Source organism: Pleurodeles waltl, chromosome 6 (assembly GCF_031143425.1).
Source record: "Pleurodeles waltl isolate 20211129_DDA chromosome 6, aPleWal1.hap1.20221129, whole genome shotgun sequence".
NCBI classification, from domain to species: domain Eukaryota; kingdom Metazoa; phylum Chordata; class Amphibia; order Caudata; family Salamandridae; genus Pleurodeles; species Pleurodeles waltl.
Window position 1 is genome coordinate 1307807094 of NC_090445.1, and position 19948 is coordinate 1307827041.

Below are 19948 nucleotides of genomic sequence, written 5' to 3' on the forward strand. Positions count from 1 at the left end.
AAATGTCTCCAAACTTCTGGATCTTTTTCCAGGGGTCCTTTTTGGGTCCTTGAAGTGTCCACAACTTGACCCAAGGTTCCAGAAGCTCTGAGTTGCTCCCTGGTATTTGGGACAACAATTCCCAGAATGCATCTGGTCAGAATCCTCAAATGGCAACTGGACGCCGGTCAGCTGGGCTCTTCTTGCAGGACTTGATGCAGGGGACCCTGGGCAACTCATTGTACCTGTAGCTTACAGGGAGTCCACTCCTGGAGTTGCAGAAGCAAGGCAAAGTACTTTTCTTATTGAAGCCGAAAGTGTACAGCTGGTGGTGCAGTCCTTGTGAATGTTGAGGTGAGGTGTAGGGTATTGGTCCAGCAGGGCAGTACTTCCTCTCCAGTATCTTCTTCCAGCAGTGATCTGAGGTGTGGGCATAGCTCTGCCAAATAAATCTTTGCTCCTGGGGTGAAAAGCAAGGGGGCAGCTGTCCAATCATAGGCAGGTCACTACTCTGTTGGATGACCACTTCCTGGGACGTGTGGCAAAAATCAATCCCAGGGAGGAACGTTCCTTAAAAATCCAAAATGGTAGAATCTGAATTTTGGAGGTTAGGTCTGGCTGAGCCCACCCACTGGTGTGGCTAAAACTCCTTAACACAATCAAGAGGACACCTGGTTGTCTGGGTTTGCAGGAAATGGGGGAGGTCCTGACCTGCTCCAAATGTATTTCCTGCCTTTTTCAGACCAGTTTGGCTGCTCTCCCCCATCCTGCTTCACCATCTGCTGAGGCAGATTTCCTCCCCCAGGTACTTCCTTTGTGTTCAGCCCACGCCACTTCAAACCTCATCAAGGCAGCCTGGGCAGGCTGCCAGAGGCTGGCTAATTAGAGAAGGGCACTACAGAGTTGAAGTTAGCAACTTTCAAGTAGAGTTCTGAAACTATTTCCCTGAACGAGTTATATTAGATTCAACAATGGCAAGTTGTTGCATTTATTACAACAATTGGTTTACTATCAAACTTGAAATATCTGGCTCCCACCGGGACTGTATTAATTAAAATACAATCTCCCCCTGTGAACCTACAGTGCCCATTTACTACAGTAAGGGCAAAACAACTTTGGCTATTTTACCTAAACAGGGTTTATAAAACAATTTGTATAAGGTCCCTACTTATAGCTACATAGCACCCAGCCCTAGGGGCACTTAGGGCACATCTTAGGGGTGACGTATTTGTAAAAATAAGGTAGTTTCAGACTTTGGAAGTACTTTTAATTCCAAAGTCTAATTTGCATTTAATTTAAAAGTAGCTAGCAAGGCAGACCTGCCTTTAAAATGACCTTGGGCACCTCAAAAGGGCACCTGTGGGTGCACTACCTATGCTGGGATCCCTAAACCTACATGCCCTACCATATATTAGGTACTGATAGGTAGGATGACATAGCCAATTACAAACAGGCTAATTTCCATACTCATCATAAACAAAACACTGACCCTGGGACTGGCTAGCAGTCAGGAAAACACCATCAAAAATTGAAAAACGGGGGTAAAACGTTGGGGGGCTTCTTCAATCAGCTCAGTTTTCTCACAATAATCATAACACAAGCATTGTTAAGGCTCTTAGTTGTCTTGATCTTGTTTTCAAAAACTCAGGTATTTGAGAAGAGTTGCTGAAAAATCTAGCTTTTCAAACTCAAGCTGTAGTCCTCATTTTTGTCCCAAAACGAGGTAATACATTAGTAAAGTGCCAGGGTTGACAATTAAGAGTAAACTTATTTTTAAAGCTAGATTAATGTAAGTGCTTTCCAAGTGGATTACCATAGTTTTTGTGAGAGGTTATTGGGTTTTGCTCAGGATGCTTCACCTTTTCCTTGTGATAATGAACTGGGGTGAAATATTTGGAAGACCATCTTTGCTCTGCCCCTTTATTGCTCTGGATCTCTGTTTAGAGTAATTTGGCAACCATATTTAGCAAGGAAATTGTGAGTGATTGTCTGAAGCTTGACGCATTTCTCAAGCTCTTCTTCGAGATAGGGAGTCCAGAAATGTTCAAGCATCCTTGGACCCTTCAGCCAAAAAATGGGTCCTACCTGAAAAAGGATCTGGAACTATGCTTCTCCCTGAATAGAGAAAGCAATGAAGTTCTTATCAAAGACAGGTCCAGGTTTAGAGCTCTATTCATCTTCTGTTTTTGTCCCTATGACCACTGGTTATTACCTGTATTGAGGCTGTTCTCTATACATTTTCTTTTGTCTTTTACAAAGGGTTGGGTGAAATGTGATGTCATCAATCCCTATCCTTGTGATTGCTTCTCCATTCAAACAGCAATACACTTCTTGCTTTGTAATTTTTTTAAATCTCTGCATTGTAATATTGAGGGCCAAATTTAAGGAAAGTGGTGCTGCATTATGTGCAGCGGCACTTTTCCTGTGCCCCTTAGTGCCCCCCTAACGTCTCCATGTGTGCGCTATATTTAACATATGGTGTACCATGTCCGCAGTTAGGGAACTAGCGACAAATCTTTTTGGTGCAGTTTGGCTTTTTGCAGGATTAGCGTAAAAAATGTTGCCGATAAGCCTGCAAAGCACTTAGAGGCCCATTGAAAACAACGGGAGTCTCATTTTAACAGCTCTGTGCAGGTGTTAAAAATGCCAAAATAAATGGTGCAAGGAAATCTCTTAGATTTCTTTGTGCCATTTTTTCAGTCCTTCTAATGGGTAACGCCCCCCGTGAGTACATTATGCCTGCGCAGCCATAATGTGGCTCAAGGGGTTACAACGTGGCGCAATGCATGCATTGCACCACTTTGTAAATATGGTGTGTGGAAAAAGCCACTTTAGCATCACCTTAGTATCAATAAAATGACACTATGACAGCGCTAAAGTGGAGCTAGGGACTCTTATATATGCCCCTACGTCCCATTGTTGAGCTCATGTAGTTTTCATAGATGAACACCAGGATTTTCATTTTTTAAACTAGTTGATATACCTGTGGTATGTTGAACTGAGTATCATTTTTTACTGCAGCTGGTAAGTACCAGAGCTCTTCAGGCATAAAGCTCAACTGTGTGGGACTCTACAAATCCGATTTATGCTGATTTTTTACTGCCATTGGAAACATGAGACTGGAATGATAACTAAACTTTCTTTGGGACAGATGTAAAGAGGATAAACCAAATTGCTCCTGTACCTTTTGGCTGCTGTCAATCTTATTACAAGATCGGAGGCTACAGTTATGCATTCCTTTCTTGCTTTATTTTAATAGCAACCAAAAGTAACTAGAACTACGCTACCCAGAACACAATAGTTAAAGGCACTATAATATAACACTGCAGAGGCTTGACCAATCAGAAGTCGTGTAACCTAATATGTATCTTGACTCTGAGCATCAATCCCTTTTTCTTGCTGCTCACAGTCAGAATAAGTATCTCTCCTCCCTGAGGGTGAGCCTTCACAATATCTTGTCTATCTGAAGCCAGCGTTATTGTTTACCAGTAAATGGTTCTAATCCCCTTTTCGGATTGTGGGTTGTTTAGATATTTAAGACATATTATTTACAGTTTCTGTAATTCTGAGTTACATTTAATGTCTTTTTTCAGCCTCGTCACTGTTTTCCCTTTAACACAATTTCAAATATTTAAAATATACTCTTGAAATAACTATATTTATATTATCCTTAACTTAAGACATACTTACAAGTAGCAAGATCTAGAGAAAACATAACAATGAGGAAGAGGTTTCCAATTTTAGAGAGAATGTATCAAGGACTCACTCCAACAAGCAGTCTTAAATTTGATGCCTGAACATGAAAAACTTCAGGAGCCGCATTGAAAGAGATCGTTGATCAAAAGGACAAGATTTCCTTAGAAAAGGGAAAGAAATGTGTTTTCACCAGTGCCTAATTTGTAAATAAAAATGCACCGGTGGTCAAAGCCTTCCTGCAATTAAATGTGGAAACGTGGAATGCTGAGGCAGCATAATCCTGAAGCTATCTGGGGCCTCTTTAATCCATTTAAAGCCACTCCCTGTCCCTTCAGCTCACTCTTGCAGCTTTCTGCTTTCTCCTATTGTGACGCTTTTTCATTTTTCTCTTCCTCCATCTTTCCCGTATGTGTATTTTGCTCGCAGCAAGTTCTTGAGGCAGCAGAATAAGTGCCGCCCTCAAACAACAAGTACAAATTAAGCACTGGTTTTAACAAACATAAATAAGTCAAACATTCTATAGGGTGTACCTCCTGAAAATGTAGGTCCTCCTCCCCGAGCGGTTGACAGTTCGATGGACAAGAAATCTTTTTCATCCCATGTTACTTAATTGAGAGAAATTCTGATGATGATATGGATGATCATAATGATGATCTAAGGGATAACAATGATCAGGTTTCAGACCTTTTGATTTGGCAAGGGTCTCCTGAGAAAAGGTGAAAAACATCTCTGATGGATGTTGGAGAATCCTCTCAATCCAAGAATAAAATTAATTTATTTCATTTAGAGGAACTAGTGTTTGACCCTATGTTAATCCACCATCCAAATTCTTCAGAATGATCCTCCTTAGTTCATGTAGCACATTATGGGCCTAATTTAGATCTTGGCGGAGGGGTTACTCTGTCACAAAGGTGACAAATATATCATCCAATGAAATCTAAATACTATGGAAAACAATTGTATATAGATTTCGGTCAACCGGGATATCCTTTACCATTGCGGTGAAGTAACCCCTCCATTGAGATCTCAATCAGGCCTTAAGACTCTCTTCATCTTTACAGCTGGTATTGATCCTAACACCCTGTTATTTTTCACAAAATTTGGGAATGATCCCAAGAAAAGGGCAGATAGAGCCTGGACTACACGTCAACACAGGCTCCTTGACTTAATTGTTCCTCTTACAAATTCTCAAATTGGCTGAAGAAGCTAAATTAGATGAGGCACAAGTTGACCCAGATACCTTGTCTAGTGGGGCTTAAAGGGTTATTTGTGTACTTGGAAATACATTACTTACACATCCCAAGTACAATGTAAAATTCTTCTGCTAAAGATTGGCCCTAAGCGAGGCAACCGATCCACTAAATGGCTCAACAAGCAAATGGTCTATTATTTGGGGATTCATTACTAAAGGCTTGAGTAAATATGTGGTAACCTTCACCTCAATTGATTAAAGAATAGTTTTATATGAGAAAGATTTTTGGCTCACAGTTTTTGGGAGAGCCGGCAAACGCAGAATTCACTTGGCCTGCTGATATCTCTCTAGAGGGAACAACTATTACAAAGAATCCTACAACCGAGGATTCAACCAAAAAGTTAAACCCCAATCCTTTCCCTAATGGTGCAGAGGTTTCAGATCTAAAGGCTATAGACACAGAGGAGTACAATACACATGTAAGAATTAACATTTTTGGCCTTCATCCTGCAGGAAGTCATTTAAAATATTTTCTATCAACGTGGCAAGCAGTTAACTCAAACCCTCGGGTTCTAGGAATGGTTTAAGGTTATTGTATAACTCTATGTCAGACTCTCATCCAATGTTTTGCTGCCTCAACCTCTACTTGTTTTTGTCAAAAACAATCACAATTGATACAAGCTGAGGTTCGATCTCTACTTTAGAAGAAAGCAATAGAAACTTCAAAATTTGACCTTTCCTGTTTTATAGGTACTAGAATCCTGGTACAAAAGAAGAAAAAGAAATGTTGCTCTGTAATAACTCTAAAATCCTTCAAACACCTTGTGTTCTATTATCATTTCAAAATGGAGTTGATTGTCCATTTCAGAGATTCCCTCTTACAAAATGTTTGGGTAGCCCATTTAGCTCTTCAGTGTGCCTATCTAACCATTGCAGTTAGTATGCTTTAAGGAAGTAACTTCAATTTCAATGGGAACATTCCATCTAGTGATTCAAAGCCCTTTTTGCAGTCATTCTTCCACCCCCTTATATTTCACAAAAGTGATGAGGTCTGCAATAGCTCACTTAAGAGCTTAAGGAATCAGGTTAATTGTCTGTCTAGATGATTTTCTCCCTATGGCTCAAGACAAAAATCAACTGCAATCCCATTCTTATGGAACTCAGCTTCCTGGTAAATATAGAAGAATCATCTCTCATACTTTCACCTTAAGTAGAATTCTTTTTCTTAGAAGCACAAACAAGTCAATCTTGCAACTCCCTCAAAAGACGATTCTCTTCATTCAATATTCTTTAACTTATTCACAATCATCTTTCAAACTTTTGCCTCGATTAGTAGACCTTTTTAGCTTCTTCCATTCAGACCATTTTCCTGGTTCTCTACATTATTGAGCTCTTCAATAACTCCAGATTTGTTCACCTCACAAAGATCTTTCTCATTCGTAACCAGTACCATTAGATCAGGAATTCTGGGAAGGACTTCAGTGGTCGCTAGATCACCTAGAAGCTTGGAACAGGAGAGCAATTTTTTTCCAGTGCACCAGATCTTATCTTGGAGTCTGACGAAAGTCTAATTGGTTGTCGCACAAGCTATGTTTGGTTCCTGATGAGAGGTACATGGTCAGATCAGGAATCGTTATTACACATAAACTGTATAGAGCTGCTCACAGGCTCTTTTGCCATTTGAACATTCACAAAGAGCAGAATTGGTTGCTCAGTTCTTCTGAGAATGGACAACCGATCAGCAATAAAATACATCAATCATTTGGGAGGAACCAAATCCAAACCTTTAGTAGAATTAGCCAACAGTTTCTGGGAATTATGCCTATAATCAAAACTTCCTGTTCAGGTAAAATACCTTCTGGGAAAACTGAACACCATTGCTGAATGATGTTCCAGGAATCTCCCGGATTCTAGCAATTGGCATCTTCATCATTCCAGATTCAAAATAATTTCTTCAAAATTGGTCCTATATCAATAGATATATGTACCTGTGGTCTAAAAAATGGACAATTGTTTTCCCATGATGGATCCCTTAGAAACCCCTGAATGTGTCCTATCCTGAACCCTCATGTGGGTTTTTAGTAATGTTTTCTCTTTGGGGGCCCAGTCAAGCAACAAAATGGCAGCTGCAACCTTCCCAAACTACTGAACAGATTTACACTAAATTGCCAAATCCCCATAGCCATTGCATGGATAAAAAACATTTTGGAGCCCCCACCCTTTTTGCTCGATGAATCACCGGGAACATTTCCAGACAGCAGCTAAAATAACTAGTACATGGGTTTTTAAAAGTTTGTGAAAATGTGTCAAACGGCACCAAAGTTTATTTATATATATATATATATATATATATATATATATATATATAGCCTACTGGTGGTCACCAGTAGGTAGTTATATCTATGACCTTAGGGTCAATTATGACTTTGGTGGATGGAAAAGGCCAGCCGCTGAAGTCCCGACGGTCATGTTGCCACCAGTGCGGCCACCTTCAGCAGGCCCCATTTAAAGTTTCCTGCTAGCCCAGTGGGGAAAGGCCTACAACATTGACGCCAGCTCATAATAGAGCTGGCGGCAATGCTGTAGTACATAGGGTGCACCAGCACCGGTATCAATGTTCACTATCTGCAAAGCAGACAGTGAACATCGCAATGGGGCTGGCTGCACCCCATCTATGCCAGCAGTTACATGGCTGAGAAGGGGGTCGTAATCCCCAGGGTGGCTTGGCTTGCAGTGCAGACCTGGCGGATTATGACCACCAGCACCGCCAGTCCCTCCTATCAGGGAAAACTAACGGCGCTGGCAGTCGTGATGTGACACTGGCAGTCTTTAGACTGCCAGGTTTGTAATAAGGCCCCTAGTTTCCATAGGATTTTTTTTTTGTTGTTTTACAAATAACTTTGGTGCCACTTGATGAATCTTGATGAAAATTTCAAAACTAGTTTGTCACTCACTTCTGCTGCTGTTTGGAAAGTGTGCAGGTGATTGGCCAAGCAGAGGCCAAGACAAAAAGGGTGTCCTAAAATGTGTCTTCCCCAGGCAATTTCCCATAGTGATTTTAGGCACAACTACAGCCCGAACCGCTGGATGGAATTACACCAAATTTAACAGAAAAGTAGCTCTTTGTTCAGAAAGAGCCATTTCTGTGATTTGGTTTTGTGATTTGGTGTAAGTCCTTTCAGTAGTTTTCAAGTAACTTCAGAAAAAAAAAAATTGTATATCTAGGAACATGGACACTCCACGGATCCAACAGATTTCATGCTGAGATCTGAGTGGCTACCAACACTTCAACCAGGAAAAGTAGCTAGCCATTTTGGGACCAAAAAAAAGTTAAAAAAGAGAAAAGGGCAGGGTAGGAATACTCTGACCCCCTTGACCTTTTGGTGGAGTAGGGTCAAAATGTATTTTTGTTATATTTTTCTTACGAAAATTGCAGAGGATCCTGTGACCCCAGGAAAAGTAACAAAAAAAGGTCTTCCATGGGTGTTTAAAGTTGAGTGGACCAGGTCCCAGGGACTTGAATAATTCAGTATTTTGAGGAGGGGCGCACATGGCCATACCCACATGGCTGATCTGGACCCCAGGGACCCCCACCTCCCTGGGGTCATGATTAACAACTAAAGTGGGAGAGGGCCCCCTGGGCCCCCATCCAGAGCCATATTTGGCCTGAGAAACCACCACTTCCCCGGGACTGGCCCTCAAAAAACAAAGGCCCTGGGGACTTCCACCCTGAAGTGCTGACTCCCTATGCCCAAACTAGGGACATAGTTGTTTGCTGTCACTTGGCAGGAGTTTTGTCAGCTCTCTCCAAGCGAGAGCAAACAGTAAGTCGGCTTCGAGCCGGCATGAGCAGGAAAACTGCTCCCACAAGCTTGGAGAATACTTTTTGTCTATTAACAGGAAAACAGATGAAAACAATTGCTCTCGCATGGAGGGAGCAGCATTTCATGTGTGGGAGCAATGGGATCACAGGAGAATTGAGACTCCCTCCGCAGTCTATAAAAGTGTGCACTGAGTTCCCTGGGTGGGGCCAGGGCACCGACAAACAAGTGGCTGGACCCCGGAGGATTGGGTCCCTACAGCCAAAATCACCCCAGGGAGAGGGGGCACGTGGCACCCTCACCTTCCAATAATTGGACGTGCCAAGGGGCATGGGGTCCAAAGGGCCAAAGCCAGCTTGGGGAGGAGGGATGTGTGGCCCCACTCCTCTTAGTTTTTGGGATTATCCAGGCCCCGGGCAATGGGTTGCCCTGGACCATATTCAGCCCACGGAGGGGGGCCGTGTCACCCTCTTCCCCTTTCATGAATTGGCTAGGTCCCGGGGGATGGGGACCCCCGGGCGTAAATCGGCCCATGGAAGGACACTGCACAGCCCCCTCCCCTTCCAATAATTGGTCAGGCCCCAGTGATGGGGATCTCCGGGGGCAAAATTAGTCTGGGGTGAGGTGCTGCATGGCCAGCCTCCTCTTTTTCATTTTTGGATTGACCTGACCCCAGGGGATGTGGTCCTGGGGGCCAAATTCAGCTAAAGGATAGGGGTCATGTGGATACCCTCCCCTTTCATGAAATGGCTGTGCTCCACGGAATAGGTCTGAAGGGCCAAATTTGGCTTATGGAAGGGGGCTACATGACCCCCGCCACTTTCACAAATTGGATGGGCCAAGGGAGATGGGGTCACTGGGCCAAAATCAGTCCGGGAGGGGGTCCACCTCCCCTTTTAGTAATGCAGGTTGGGTGCCTTCTGGTGATTGGCCACAGGCACTGTGCGGGGATTGTTGGATTAACCTAAGGTAATTTAATGTAACTGTTGAATTTCTATGTTTTAACCTATCTATATCTTCCCCCTAACTTTTTTACGTGAATTTCTAAGGTTGTTTTAATTGTATTTCCTAACCATAATGTACCTGTAACATATATATATATATATATGTATTTATATATATAAAATGAAAGTATCTGTATTCCTCAAAGCATTGTATTTAACTGCTTTGAGAAGTACAGATACTTTCTTTTTGCCAGTGACCATACAAAACTATTCTTTGTGATAAAAAATGCAAATAACATGACATAAAACCATTGGGATACAGGTGACATGGTGACATTTTAGTCAACAGTGAAATACATCGTAAAACTGATTAAAAATCACACATCATTTTAAGTATTTTTAACAAACCCATAGGCAGGAACAGGAAACATGGATGAAAATATGAATGTGATTATCATACGGTGAGTGCACATTTCCTAGACAATATCTATTTTTAATTTTAAGTAATTTGTAGTGCTCTTGCCGAAGGTGCTTTGAAGCATTGCTATAACCCAAATCATTACTCAAATTCTTAATTCATGTTAACATAGTCTTAAAACTTTGACAAGATCTGCATTACCCATAGACCTGCTGCAGACAAGAGTAGAACACATTGAATATGTTTAAAGACTGAAACAGCTCTCCCATCTATTAACTGTATTGGTATGAGTGGTTGGGCTCTCATCGCTTTGATACAATGTACAGCATGAACGCATGTGCAAAAGCGCAGTCTTGATTGAAGTGATTTGAAAAAAAAATACCAACTGGTTAGTGCTTAATTTGATGGTGGTAGAGGGTGGTTGGCACTGCTACTCATTGTTGGGGACTGTTACTTTTCATCATCCGACTTTTACCCAGAACAAGAGCAAGAAGGACAAAAAAGGGGGAATTAAGGGGGTCAACAAAAATCTAGGACAGCAAGGATAAAAAATAACCTGCTAGATTGAGAAGGTAGGAAAAGAAGTAGAGGTTGGGAAACAAAGCAGTGGAATTAAATCTCAGGGGCATATTTAGAAGCATTGTGCGCTCCTAGAGTATCATTTTTTTTATGCTCCAGGGGCACAGACTGCCGACCCATATCTATTTGGCCACGCAAATCCACTTTGTGTGGCTTTTCATAGCCTGATAGGTATGGAGTAAGACAAAGCAGTGCAAGTCGCTGTGTTGCCTTACTCTGCATCAGGGGGCATTCCATGGGCATCTGGTGGGTTTTCCCACGCATCACCCATGGATTTTGATGCATTCCCAGATTTACAAGGATGTGTAAACCCGGGAATGCGTCAAAACTATATGCCTCCTCAGGGGAGGTGTAACAAGGAGAAATATATTTATTCATCACTATGGTGCAAGGGTGCCTGTGTTGGCAGAAGACTGCCAAAAGGGCACCAGTGGTGGGGGAAAGGGCAGAAACGCACCGTATTTCATAAACATGGTGCATTTCAGCCCTTTCACTGTGGCGCAGGTGCCCTTCGCCACCATTTAATTAAATATGCCCGTAAGTATTATTTGCATTTGGTCATCCTGGAATTCATCTATGCCGCAAAAGGCTTCTAAGAAAAAAATTGCCCTCCCTGCTCTTTACATAGTAAGCATCCATACTGTGGTCAGATGTATGAATGCCCACTTTGTGTCCTAAACTTTTCACACTGAGGAAACGAAAAAATGTGTTTGTGTAGGATCAAAGTAGCTTTTTGCGTGTGCCAGGAGGAGATGAAATATGGGCAATGGGTGGCAGGATCGGTGTTGTGTAGTAATCACAGATTCTGATTCAGGACATTTCTATCTTGAAAACCCTTTTTTGTCTTCATAAAAGCAGATGCTGGCCAATAAGCAGACATGAAAGGAATGCAAAGTATTAGTAGCAGCACAAAACACAAACTAAGGAAACACGACATTGGTAAAATAGACTCCTTTGTGTGGATTGTTATGTATTGTATACTCAAATTATATAGATTTTTAAATTGGGGCCAGCAGATTAAAGCAATAAGGACAGTAAAATGGCTGCACAATGAGCATCAGAGTTGATAATTCTAACACACTATTTAAGGCATGTAATATCCCTTCCTTTTGCATACCATTGGTGCATTCAATAGTTCAGTTCTGCTGAACATGAAACAGTGATTGCATACAATGCATAATGGCATTAATAAAAACCTACAAACCTGCATTTTCCCATCAGACAACATAAAAAGCATGTATTCCAGAGGTTAAATCAACAGACACACTGCAAATTACACATAAAATACAATTTAATAAACCAGTGCTTTAGCCTATAAATTTTGTAGAGCTTTAGTCCCAAAGCCTTTCTTGTTAAAATGAGAGTTCAGTTTCTTTCTTTTTTTTAATTTCCATTTTTTTCCAAAAAGTTTTCCTTTTCGCTTTCGGTAACGTTGGTTGTTTCATTTTCCAAGCGGCCGTTTCTGACAGGGTTACAGGGAAGTGCTGAGCAGTGACTGACTTGACAAGAACGAATGGTAAACTCTCTAGCGAATAAAAATTATTGAAATATAAAACAAAATGAGAAAATCCATGAAGAAAGTAACGTTATACACTGCCCTCAGTCCCAGTAACAGGTCTTCTTTGGCACTTGAGAACGATCACAATTGTTTTGCCTTTTTTATTCATATAGACAAAATTTACAAAGTCATTCATACTTTTTGTAACTGACTTCAAAAATTGGGAATATTCAAAATACACTTTTACCCCACTCCATTCTTTCAATATTTACAGATTATGTACAAGAAAAATGTAAGAGTTTTTTTTATTATTTTTTTCTTTACATTGTAATAAAAAGCTCTGCTGGTGGAGTGGAATTATATGGATGTTCCATGAGAAGGCTCGATGGATTCTGGAATTATTCCCCCTTGCATGGACTGGAATGACATCGGCATGGGTGTTTTTACAGGGCTTTGGCGGAACAGTCCTCCGTTGGGTGATCTGTGTTTGCATTGCATTGAGGGCATTGTGGCAGAGCTGCTAAGTGGCAAAGGGAGGTTGCTTCCACTGACTGAGGTTAATGTCCTACCACTGCCATGGCCTGATTGTTCCGACAAAAAGGTGGTCACTGATAGCTGAGTGTTTTGGTATTCGCGGACTGGCTCCAAGGTCTGGCTTGACTGCATGCCCCCGATCTCCAGGGCAGATATTTCAATGGAAGCAGTAGAGATCTGCTTGTGAGCTAAGTCTTCATCCATTAAACTGTTCATACGCCGGTGTACCTGCTCCAAATTTACTTCTTTATCCTTTTCAGAAAAAGAATAGAAAAACAATACGAATGAGATCCATCAGATGCTATGAATGTTATCAATTCACCTGAACAAAATATTTTGTAAGCAACAATGACTCTATTAACAAACTATGCTAGCTGTGGTAAGTGTATCCATTGTAAAGCAACTGTTTTTATCTTGTGAGCCTAATCTTTTATAAGTTAAGTATAATTAAATAAGCTAAAGACAACAAGGGTATCTTGACTAAAAAAGTGTTTTGGGGCCCGATTCACAAAGATGTTGCTGTGACTTACTCTTGCAGTGCACCTGGTTAACTCCTATATTCCAGGAGGAAATCAGGGATACGCCAGGAGTACTCATTGCTTACTAATGTTATTAAGGAACAGACCAGGGGTGCTCAAAAATAAGTCATTCATACTCATCTTTTTGAACTTAGTGGACTTTAAGAACTAATCGCTACCATGTGTTGGACCATAATGATTTAAAGAAATTGTTGACTAAAATAAAAGAGTGATTATTTTAGGCAGATTAGTTCACCAGTCACCCCTCAGCCCTTGATTCCTAAAATAGAAGAGTCCTCTAACCCTCCAGACTAATTAGGTGAGCTCTGGATATCAGCAGGGCATTTTATACCTACTGTAAAATGTATTAACCCTAATTCGCTTGCTTATTTTCAATATGTGTGTATAATGATGTGTCTACTTGTCTGTTGGCCTACAGAAATGTTATGGCATAGCAAGGACGACCTAGGCAAGTATGCAACTTGCTCTTGAGTTCCCTCATACAATTAGTGTCAATCCTGAAGTTATAATTTTTAATTCTGCTTGCTATTTGATTTTTGAAAGCTACTATATTATTAGACCCCAATTACAAGTGAGGCAGTTAGGGGTGAGGTACTTACCACAACATGCAATCAAAGATATTGTGGGGTGAGGAATAGACAGGTTGCAATAAAACCACTAATTTGGGTTTCATCAAAAAGATGAAGACTGGCCAGTGGAATATGGTTGTATCCACAACAAATTCCACATATAATTGAATGTAATTCTTGTCTTCACCTGTAAGAAACAACACTTTTGACCTGATGAATTTACCATGAGAAAATTGCAGGGTTGCAGTAATAACCACAGAATAACAATCCCTGCATAAAGAGTTTCTGCAGAGACTGAAATTTTACAATCCACTTTAAATCATGCCCTTCGTGTAAGTAGAGGCAATTTAAGAACAAATTGAGAATATCCATGTTTCATTGAACTGTTCATCGATCATAACTTTAATGTTTGTTACATCTGTCACACTTTCTCTTTACAGTCTTATCCTCTTAATTTGAAGAGAGCTACATATAATAATGCAGAAGAATATGTTAACAATGTGGAAGAAGTTATTTTCAACCTACCCTGTTTCTATCATCATGACTGCCAACTCAATCAGAGTCTACAAGTTTCCTTTAGAGCTGACAAGGATCCCAGATCCAGAGGTTGGTACTCAGACTACGTACTCAGTGTATTTATTAAACACGACCAGTTTTTCATTAACACAACCCTTTTTCCAACAAGGTGAGGTCATGTCCAGAGTATTGGTAGCCATATTTTCCCTAAATAGAAAAAAATATCTTAGCCCCTTCCCTTGACCTGAGTATAAACTTGAATGCTCCTCATGGGGAGTTTCCTGATTTAGGAAGCTACATGTTCGATCTATTTAATGTAATGTTCTCTGCATTATTTAATTTTTAAAGATAAAAAAGTTACTTTATGATTATGGGCTGATAACCACTAGAATATGTGTGTCAGATCAGCATACCTCTGAAATTTGTATTTGACTCCAAGACACTGATGTTTAAAATGGTAATGACTTCCTTCATGGCCTTAATGATTTCTGAAAAGGGCCTTGAATTTTGATTAGGTATGTAATCCACTTTATGTAATGAGCAGTGCACAATACTTATTGTTCTTTCTATTAACATATTTCAAAATTAATCTAACAGTATTGCAACATTTTCCTTTCTGTAGGGAGTCTGCACACCCGATTCTGTGAATCAAATAACACTTGAGCATAGAGATGAATAACCCATCACCTCTCCTTCCAGATGTTGGTGTCAGAGGTCATATTAGATACCATCTTAAAATATGTCTCATTGCCTCCCATTCCCCATTTAAATGGTATTTTTCAGTTTTTCTCTGAGTTCCCCTATATCAGCACCTGACTTGATCCTGCACCTTTCAATGGCTGAGATATTCCTTACCCTTTGAAAGAAAGTTCAGAGTATGACTGCTTGACTTGGATATCAATTTTGCTTATCATCTGCATAGATTAGCTTCTGCTTCTCAGAACTGGAGAGGTTCAACTACCTATTTATGTTTCCAGCAGAGAGGCTATGACAATAGAACAGGAAGGTGGACAGTTTTTAAATTTAGCACATGGCTCACTAGATGCCACTGGATCCTTATTGTCCTATGTTTGCTTAAGCATTGTAGGAAACTACATTAATCTGGAAGCGGTAAAACCCGATCAGGGGCTGAGTCATTAATCCCTGAGCACTTACTTCAGAAGGATTTAGAATTTAGCTCAGTGGACACACTGTCTCACACAACTAACAACGCTTTAACAGAGTTATTTGTGCATTCTGACTTTAACTCTCACCATATCCCAAACCCCCACAAAGAGCAACACAAGTTTGAAATAGCGGGCGTATCTTTCATGTCGCAACAGATAAATATTTGAATAAAGCTTTTCCAGACAATACCTTATTCAGCTGGGAACAAGGAATCTAAACACATAACTCACTCACATTTTAAGATGGTTTAATTATGAATACATTGTTATAAACACAGGCACATTCCCTGGATAACCTTCACTTGGTGGAATGTTATGATTCCAAATCCAAGAAAGAATGGACTTTCACCATGCCACGTGGAGCCACTGTTCTAGAAATGGTCTTCAATCTTTCTTAGCACTTGGGGCCTGATTACAAACTTGGCAGTCTGACGATCGGACCGCTAAGACAACGGTCTGGAGGATGCTATCAAGCAGGCGGTCAGGAGTTCATGATGTTCACTCGGGGCCGGATGGCAGAGACAGTGCAGCAGCATTGGCTTCAGCTCTAAGGGCGAGCCAAGGCCAATGTCACTGTACGGTATACGGAATACGCACTGTTGCCATTGCAAACAGTGCGCATTCTGACAGTGCTGAAAGGAGGACCTCTGCACTGCGCAAGACATGGGCATGGGCTGTGCAGGGCACCCACTAGCGGCCCGCCTCTACCTTTCCATCGCCCTTTTTATGGCAGTGTCCCCACCATAAAAAGGACAGTGAAAAGGCAAGTTGTGAACAGCACGGCGGTGCAGGCATCAGTACCACCATGCTTGACCATGGCTTTCCGTACTGCCGCAACTGCAGGATCTATGATCCTGGTGGTTGCAGAGGTCTTGTGGTGGTCTGACCATCAGCATCGACATCTGGTGGTCAGATCACCAAGGATGCGGCAGTCAGACTGTGGATACAGCACTTGTAGGACCACTGCACTTGTTATCAGGCCCTTGGACACTTTGCCCCTAGATCATGAAACAGTGCTACCTTCGACTTTTGCACCATAGTTGCTAAGCACAAAATGTGGCTTTTTGTCTTCTAGTTGTCATTAGTCTCCTTACTTTAGGTGATGAGTGTAGGGCATGACATTCAGATATGTTCCATGCCTAGCTCTAATACCACAAAGCCTATTTACGTGGCCTTGGGCTGAGTCCAGTTCCCAGGCAAACAGAACCCACTAGTTATGACACTTGGCTGGGCCCAATAAACTTGCATTGTAGTTAGAGCTGTGCAAATTCACATAGTTTCATTTATGTGCACTACACCTTGATCATGCAAGAAATATTAGTATTATGTGTATATCACATAAATATTCTTCTTGGTTGAAAATCTGTAGTTCTCCTGCACAAGGTTTGTTTTTTGACTGTCTCTTCAACATAAAAAGTGACATGATTGACCATCAAAATTCAGAACCTGGAGAATTAACTTGTTGCAATCACAACACAAGTACTGCAGATGCACTTTGCAATAAATATACATGCCAGAATAGGCCTAACAAACATCAGTCACACAAAAAGTGTACACAACTGTGAAAGTGTACACTATATATAAACCATGCAAAGAGGTCTAATAGAATTTAATATCTCTTCATCAAAATTACACACATCCCAAGTTGTATTGTGCCATCTTGGTCCATTCCCTGCACCTGGTCCACCTGCCCACCACAGATCCCTTCTCACAGTCATTGGTTATACCCACTAGGTTCAGGGCATGGCCTTCAGCCACTCGCTGTGCAGACTCAACTTTCGCACATAGTCAACTGGACTGTACCTTCAGCTATGACCTGAAGGCTCTAGCATTTGTTGCTTTCTTCAGCGATGTCCAGCACACAGTACTACACTTAAAAATGCAGTAAACAAAGGTTTGTATCTGTGTATATCCAGTAGTGTGAGGTCACAAAAGTTGTTTTAAAGACTGGCACAGGGTCTTGAGAGTCTTGTAAAACAAATATTATAGTTTGATTTATACACTGTCTTTTGAGTGTGAGGCTTATTTTGGACCAGGTAAATAGACTGGTAAAAAAAATGCAATGGTTACATGAAAATGCTAGCACATATAATACGCTAGAAATAAGACTGTGAATGTTAGAAATGGGGTCTTTGGTTGGCAGTCAGGTTACCCCCTGTCCAAGCACGGACCCTCACTCTAGTCAGGGTTAAGGCGAATCACCCTCAGTTAACCTGGGCTAACCCCCTTGGTAGCATGGCACAAGCAGGCAGGCTTAACTCCAGAGTCTAGGACGTTGCGTTGCTCCTCCTCCAGTGTGGTTAGCGTGTAATTTTTCCTCTCCGTGGGAGAGCGATGCATAGATCTGGACAGGCACCTCAGGTCTGGCCAGGCTTTGCGTTGGTTTTACGCGCCCAGTGAGGTTTGCGTCGAAAATCCGGTCGCACAGTATCACAATACCGCGCTATGTGGGGTTGCGACGTTCTCTGTCAGCGGGTGTTGCACATTGTTTCTCCAGCCACGTGCGTTGATCTTCCAGCCGTGAAGCAGGTGGAGCAAGATTTCAGTTGCGAAGCCGGCGACGCATCGTTTTTTAGCTGCATCTCGGAAGGTGCGTTGAAAATTTCCCCAGATGGCAGTCTGTGGGTGATTTTCAGTCTTTGGCTGCCAGCTTCACCTTTCAAGGGCCCAGGAACTGGATAGGGAACCACTTGGCAAGGCAGGAGCCTCAGGTTCTGGAATGGGATGTCTCTGATGGCTCTGAGACTTCAACAACAGGAGGCAAGCTCAGGTCAAGCCCTTGGAGATTTCTTCACAAGCAGGAATGCACAAAAATGTCCAGTCTTTGTCCCCTTTCACAGGCAGAAGCAGCAACTGCAGTATAGCTCCACAAAGCACAGTCACAGGCAGGGTAGCACTTCTCCTCAGCTTTTCAGCTCTTCTCCTTGCAGAGGTTCCTCTTGATGTCCAGAAGTGATCTAATTTTCAGGGGTTTAAGTGCTCTTCTTATACCCATTTTGGCCTTTGAAGTAGGCCTACTTCAAAGGAAAGTCTTTCTTGTTTGTGAGATCCTGCCTTGCCCAGGTCAGGCCCCAGACACACACCAGGGGGTTGGAAACTGCAGTGTGTGAGGGCAGGCACAGCCCTTTTAGGTGTGAGTGACCACTCCTCCTCTCCCTCCTAGCACAGATGACTCATCAAGATATGCAGGCAACACCCAAGCTCCCTTTGTGTCACTGTCTAGAGAGAGGTGCAAACAGCCCAACTGTCAAACTGACCCAGACAGGGAATCCACAAACAGGCTGAGTCACAGAATGGCCTGAGCAAGAAAATGCCTACTTTCTCAAAGTGGTGTTTTCAAACACAAAATCTCAAAACCAACTTTACAAAAATATGTATTTTTAAATTGTGAGTTCAGAGACCCCAACTCCACATGTCCATCTGCTCCCAAAGGGAATCTACACTTTAATCATGTTTAAAGGTAGCCTCCATGTCACCTATGAGAGAGATAGGCCTTGCAGAGTGAAAACCAAATTTGGCAGTATTTCACTGTCAGGACATATAAAACACATTGGTAGAGGAGACCATGCCAAGGATGCCAAGTCTAACAGTGAACGTGTATGCTGGAAGTGCAGATTTGGTCTATTTTCTTTTAATCCTGGAAATAGTGAGGAGGAACTCTTTTTAACGTTTAAAAAGATACACTATCAGAAAGGAATTTTGGGCCCTTATACTAATTTGTTTACTGGTACCAGGGATAAATGGGATAAAGCTTCTGGTAAACGTGACTGTAATTTTTTTCTTGTTGGTAGAGTTGAAAATTTGCTGTTAATATGTTTCAACAAATTAATCAATCTGATGAACACTTTGCTTAAAATCATTTTTCTCAAACCTAATTTCAATATTGTTTAAGCATTCGGAGGATGGGATACCCCATCATAGACATGATGAATATCTTGTCTACTGTATTACAAGTGCATTTAATCCTAGGACACTTGTAATATAATGGATGGGATATCACTTATGTTTGTGACAGAGTATCCCATCTGCCAAAATCTAAATTAGACCAAGTTTCTTTTTCATACTGCTTGAATGCCAGGCTGGAAATGCATTCACAAATACTTATATGGCTTTGGGACATGTAAGATGCTGATTTAACTATATTGAAAAGAGCGATTCTGGGTACAGAGTTGAAAATTATGTTGCTGTAGGTACTTTTACAGTTGTAATTTAGATATGTATGACTGGTTTCTACTGAGTGTGAAAAATAGAAATCATTATACATAAACAATATTAATCATTCAAAATGAATCAATAGATGCCTTTAAAAGTGACTTTTGTCCTGTCACTTTGGGAGGCCTTTGAACGACTGCTATATAAATACTAGCACAATACAATAGCTCCAGTCTTTACAACAAAATACAGAGCTCGTCCCATATATTCTATGAACTTTGAATTGAAATTGCAGCATAAGATTAATTACGGGATAAAGTATTCTCTGCTATACTTAGTAAGGAT

General features: G+C 41.4%; 1 protein-coding gene across 3 annotated transcripts in view; it reads right to left on the reverse strand.

The window, feature by feature from the left end:
• Positions 1-11903: 11903 nt before the first annotated feature.
• The window catches only part of GRID1 (glutamate ionotropic receptor delta type subunit 1), a 2731706-nt gene continuing 2723661 nt past the window's right edge, over positions 11904-19948 (reverse strand). For all 3 annotated transcript variants that reach the window (XM_069240587.1, XM_069240588.1, XM_069240589.1), the window contains one exon: positions 11904-12913. In XM_069240587.1, the coding sequence (XP_069096688.1) occupies positions 12485-12913 (429 nt within the window). In that variant the 3' untranslated portion in view covers positions 11904-12484. The remainder of the gene's footprint in view (positions 12914-19948) is intronic.